This window comes from Austrofundulus limnaeus, unplaced genomic scaffold, assembly GCF_001266775.1.
Source record: "Austrofundulus limnaeus strain Quisiro unplaced genomic scaffold, Austrofundulus_limnaeus-1.0 Scaffold60, whole genome shotgun sequence".
Taxonomy (NCBI): domain Eukaryota; kingdom Metazoa; phylum Chordata; class Actinopteri; order Cyprinodontiformes; family Rivulidae; genus Austrofundulus; species Austrofundulus limnaeus.
In genome coordinates this window covers 204,887-210,889 of record NW_013952462.1, presented here as the reverse complement: position 1 = coordinate 210,889, position 6,003 = coordinate 204,887, and the positions used below count along the sequence as shown (strand labels likewise).

At 39.7% G+C, this 6,003-nt stretch overlaps 1 protein-coding gene across 1 annotated transcript in view; it reads left to right on the top strand.

Moving 5' to 3' along the window:
• Positions 1 to 2,651: 2,651 nt before the first annotated feature.
• The window catches only part of LOC106518357 (tensin-2), a gene marked incomplete in the record, with an annotated part of 38,801 nt that continues 35,449 nt past the window's right edge, over positions 2,652 to 6,003 (top strand). Inside the window, 1 exon segment of the mRNA XM_014009620.1 lies at positions 2,652 to 3,027. Within this exon segment, the coding sequence (XP_013865074.1) occupies positions 2,911 to 3,027 (117 nt within the window).

The window sequence follows — 6,003 nt, the reverse complement described above, 5'->3', positions numbered from 1 at the left end:
ATACAGCCCACCCCCGCCCCCTGCCTCACCTCCAGGACTTTTCAGGTTCTAAAGAATGGTCTCCTACTGGACTTGTTTTAAATGGAAAAGAGGAATAGATGACACATTGAGAAATGATGGCAAACTTTGAATTAATTGTAACAAATAAATGGAAAAAGTGAGGAAAGAAAAATGAATTTGTATYTTTGTGGTTTGCAGGTGTGGCGAGGTGGGATATAATCACAGATGTAGCTTACTGCGTGGAATGCTTTTTTTTTTTGTTTGTTTGTTTTAAAGAGCGATAACTGACTTGCATCATACTTTAGACAAAAGCAGACATTTCTTTTAAACTCTTTGTATCCACTAGTAAATAATTTGGTAGTAGAAAATCAGTCTGCAAATTTATTGAGGAGAACCCTGTCATCCAGTACTAACACTCATGAATGTTGAGACTTAGCTGCTAATTTAAAAAGAAAAAGCATTTTACCAATCATGTTTTCATTAAATTACTGATCTGAAATGTTCAAACTCAGTATTATAAGAAAGGTGGGATACAGAGACTGCTGCGTTTTTGATTGGAAGCCTGAAAGAAAAGCAGCCGCCACTTGATTCTCCTCGAGAATCCATGAAGTGCCATTACTGTTGTCCCTCATCGTTGTACAGATTGTCCCTGTATTTCTACGCTTTTCTGATGAAGTAAGAACATCGATTAAAGGCCCGGAATGGTCTTGTTTCCAGCTATGTGAAATGTTGGCAGCTGTCTGACTCATTTACTCCTCCAGCATTCCCACACACACACACACACACAGACATACACACAGGAAAATCTTCATGAAAGGTAGGTTTCTAGTTTTCAATGAACTGTTATAGACTTTACAATATTAGGTGGATTTGGTGTGCCACAGCTATAACTCAACCGTGACACAGATGTTAGGTCGCATTAACAGAGAGACTTTAAGTATTTTCCTAACGGTTCTCCTGGTGTGGTCTGTGAAGAAGCTTCGTTCCTGTGTTTCTTCAGCCTTGGCCCCCTGCCGTGGTTCAGACTCCTGGTAGCAGCTGGTGAGGGTCCTGCTGGGGGCTCACTACACAAACATACACACGGGGTATGTATTTGAGGTTACTTGAGATTTTTTTTAACTGTAGAAAGTGGAAACAGATTTAAGACTTTTTAACATGGATGACAGTTAAACCAACTGGTCCTGAGGGTCCCAGGGAACATTATGCATGTATTTACACACATGCAAGTGTTTATGTATACACACGTGTGTGTGTGTGTGTGTGTGTATGTATGTATGTATGTATGTATATGCACAGAATTCAAGATAAAATAAATCTTTAGAAGGATAATTGGATCCTTTGAAATGGGATTTTGTGGGAAGGTTATAAACAATATCTTACCTGTTGTAGATAGCTCCTTGAACAACTTGTTTGGAGAAATAATTTAYTTCTGACCAGACACAGGAATAAAAATAACAGTAAATTAAATWTGTAAGGCACTTTTCATTAGCAAAAATCATGAAGTGCTACAAAACAGCAACAATAAATCTTGTAAAAATCAAAAAACAGAATTAAAATAATAAAAACAACAGATTTTAAGCCTGGTTAAAAACAAACTACATAAAATCAGTGATGCCATCAAATGGAGCCAGAATAATTAGCTAGTTTAAAAATAGATTTTAAGCCTTTTTCAAAGGAGCTAACAACTAGTCCAGTGTCAAGCCATGTGAGACGACTCTGAGTTGCACAAAGATTTATGAGGAGAATTTTGTCATTTTAACATGAAATTAAATGTAAAACTTTGGAGAATCAGCTCCTTACTGCTGAAAATCAACACAAGTTGATCATGTCCCTCCAAATTTAGCTCTCAATCCCAGATTTGTCTGCTTTCAAGCAAAGACTGCTTTGTACGGTGTAACCAGAGGCTAAAAACATGTCTGTAGAAAGAGCTTATTGTCAGAAATGTTTCCCTCACAGCCCTAAACTCTCCCATCTTACAGCAGCGTTCTGTCTGGGGAACCCACTTTTGAGGAAACGCCGTCATCTGTGAGCCTCTGAGAAGGAGCGTGTGGCAGTCTGAAGGAATTCGTGGAGCTGAGGAGCCACAGAGATCACATTAACGTACAGAGCCTATCATTGTTTTCATTTCTGTGGGGAGAAAGTTGGAGCAGAATCTGCTGTTGATCTCATGTGCTTTATCAAACAGGGTGGTGGAGTTAATCACAGCCAGAAGCGTTGAAGGCAGGAAGAACTGGTGATCCTTGGACGAATGCATGTCGCTCGCCATATTTTATGCCAGAGCCTGAGGTTATTTTATAATGGGGGGAGAAAAGCTAAAAACTCAACAAGTTGAGAGAAGGAGTGAGATATCTTAAAATGTTCTGTAAAGGGAGTTTTGTCTTRGTCACGAGGAAGAGGAGCATGAGAGGGGCTGTCATGAAGCCAAAAGGAAAGGGGAAGGGCCTGACATCAACAAGCTAAAACAGCTGCCCCCCTTTCCCCTGCAGAGAGAGAGGAAGAGGAGCCTGATGGAGAGAGGCAGAGTGGGTATGGAGAAGGTGGGCGTTTGAAGGTTTGTAGGAGAGAAGGAGGTACATGGCAAGTGTGAGGAGGAGGGGGGAGTGTAAGAGGAGGAGAAGGCAGGGTGGAGGGTCAGGTCTCAGTGACACTTCTGTGGGGGGGCTGTAAGAGGAGAGTCCAAGGGTGGGGGTGCCTGAAAGTCATCTGTCATCTGGGGTTGGTTTCAAGACGGGACAGGCTGCCAGAAGGAAGCACAGAGGTGTGAGGAGCCACCGTTTTGGGGGAGCGAAGGAAACATGTCGGAAAACATAACCAGACTCAAAAACATGAAGCATTAGAGGAGGACTTCCAGGGGCGAAGCACTGAGAGAAACACACACACGAGGGAACAGAGCTGTGTGCTGGAGGAGGAATGGGCTGCATCCACAGCTGTGGCAGGATAAAGGATCATGGACCTGACATAGATCCTGGGGGAACCCCCAACAAGGCGGACCTTCAGGTGCATCCTGAACTCTTTCAGCTTGCTGAGGTAAAAACTGCAAAAAAAAGTAACTTTTAATTTTGATAATTTAGCAGAAATATTACCTTACATCACTTGAATTTAGGGAAAAGTGCTTTTTGAGATTGAACATTCTGCCCTGCATGATGTGCATGATGTCTGCAGCGTTTGTCACACACATTACTCACTARACCAAGCAAAGAAATCCAAAGAATCATCACTATGTGTCCTGAATAGATCGGGCCTCGACTTCAAAGCAGTTCTGCACCTCATAGGAGACTTTTCACCAGCTTATTTTGTGAGAGTTAAATTACTTAATGTCATTGTTGTTATTGTACATGAATYAATCCATATGTGGTGAATAAGGATTTTTTTTTAATGTGCTCACAACAGCTGATTCACTTGATCACCTGTTGATGATGTCCCTCAGGCGTCATGAGGAAGTCAGTGGTATAAGTTACCGTCTGGTTTGGACCCACCGCCTTCCTGTCTGCTGGGTTTATTTAGGAGCAGGCCAGCCTTGTATGTGAATAAAACCTCCAGAGGGCTTTTACACAAAACAAAGAAGGGGGTTGGGGAGGTCTCCGTTTGATTTGACACCAAGGCTGCACACCAGTGTTTGTGTGTTCTCACATGTCAGAATGAATCAGTGCCACAGAACAAACAGGTGAAGAGCAGCTACCTATTCTGAAATTTCCTTTTAAATTTGAACAGAAATGTATTTAAGCCCAGTGCATTCTGCATGAATCGTGAGTGAAATTAGAGCAAATATCTTTTTCTTTTGTCTCAGGAGACTTTGCAAAAAGTAAATATTAAGATCAGATCTAGTCTAATTATAACAGCTTAGCTCAACTCAGTCCAACTTAGAGTTTTATTAATCATTGAGCAGCAGAGGTGTCAAAAGTTTACACTCATTACTTAAGTAGAGGTACAGATACTAGGGTTTAAAAATACTTTTTTGGAAGCAGAAGTACTTCCAAAAACAACTCAAGCTTTTTACTCAAGTAAAAGTTTAAATGTACTGGTTTTAAAACTACTTAATCTATAAAAGTAAAAGTAATGAACACTTAAAAAAAGCCATTATGGATAAAAGCTCAGGCTGTGCCACAGGGTTCTATGGCGCAGTGGTTCTCAAAGTTGGGGTCGGGACCCACAGTGGGGTCCTGAAAATATATTTTTTAATTAATTACACGGAAAAAATGACAACTAAGAACACCTTTTCCTTTGTTTTTACAAAATAATAAGATTAGTGTACTTAAAATGGACAAAAACCAGCATAATAAATAATGTATGCTTTTGTTTATTTGACATAAAAACAATGTTTATCCACCAACAACAACAGCTGGGAACACAGGTCTCCGCTGCTGGTATTTTGTGGGTCAAAAGCTGAGACTTTTGGGAACCACTGCTATAGCATATGGCGAGTATCCCCCCCCCCCCATTATTCTTCTAAAGTCAATAATAAGTATAATGTTGAATTAAAAATGTTAATGTTGAAAAATAAATTTAGAATTAACTGACTAGACTACTTGTTTCAGCCATGATCATCTTCATTTTAGGCTGCATGCATCTGTTACAGTATGTCCTGCTGGAATGTGATGTGATCTGTGTCATACAGGCGTGATGGAGTGAGTTCAATCCAATACGGTATCAGAATGGTTTATATTTACACTTCTTATCCAACCACAATCAAATTCACTCTYTCCATTATGGCYTCGGAACCATGACAATGCTTGCGCGCAATCTCGTTTTCTCTCGCGAGAGTTCTGGCAGGATTTTGCCACCATATATAATTACTCCACTAAAGTATAAATAGCCAAAATTTCTACTTAAGTAAAATAACAAAGTATTTGTACTTCACTACTTGACAACACTGTTAAGAAGCTATTTAAAGTGCCTGTAACATCAAGCTTTTGTAATAAATAAGAACGCATTTTTGGAAAGATAACACTGATAACACGTTGCAAAATAAATAAATAAATAAAATCCCATCACTGATAAGAACAGTTGTTGAGAAATTCACATGTGAAGGAGCAAGAAATGATGAGAAAGGAGAATATCTGAGTACTAAAACGGCCGACAACACTGACTGTAGAGGATAGTCTGATTTTTCTTTAGATCCTTTTTGTGTCACTACCAGAGAGAAATAAAGAAGAGTCAGAGTTCAAATAACATTGTTTCAGTAAAAAAGACCAGAGTTAGAGTTCCCCTTTGATGTCACTTCCTGTTTCATTTTGGCTGAGCCAAATTAAAAAGAAAATATGCCAGTTATGTGATAAAATGTGTATTGTGTCAAGTTTCTTAAATGTAAAGAGTTTTCCTTTGACTTTGTATTTAAAGGAAATGCATGTCACAGGCACTTCAAAGGGACTCATTGCAAATGATGAAAGAAAATGATCAAAATGGTGCAGTTTGCAGACTTTTCTCCAGCAGCATGCACTTAATGTAAACAAAGCCCTCAGATGAACCAGTCAAAGCCATGTAAAAGCTATGAGTCACATGACTGACCTACATTAGGCTGGCCGTAATCTGAATGGAAAAGCAAATATGATAGACATGGGATCTCGCATAATCTGCTGCTAAACATAAAAGAAAAGCAAAACAACTGTGGAGAATGAATATGGAGGATCAAACAGGCCGGTAAGTTTATCATTTCAAATTTATCTGCAGACTTTAAATATCAATCAATACATGAAAAATGATCGGACTTCTCCACCCCATGCTCCTCCATGGATGTGTTGGCCTGTTCTGTCAGCTGTTTCTGAAGGTAAACAAARGTCATCCTGCTTATAATGGTTTAATTTAAGGTGCAGAAAGGTTTCTTTATGCTTTTTGTGAACAGTCTATATGATTTTGCAACGAGTAGCTTTGAAAATCTTGGAAGGAATCCTTTGGATTGCATCATATCCTCAGTACAATCTCCCCACGTGGCTTTAAGTGTGTGCGTGTGTGTGTGTGTGTGTGTGTGTGTGTGTGTGTGTGTGTGTGTGTGTGTGTGTGTGTGTG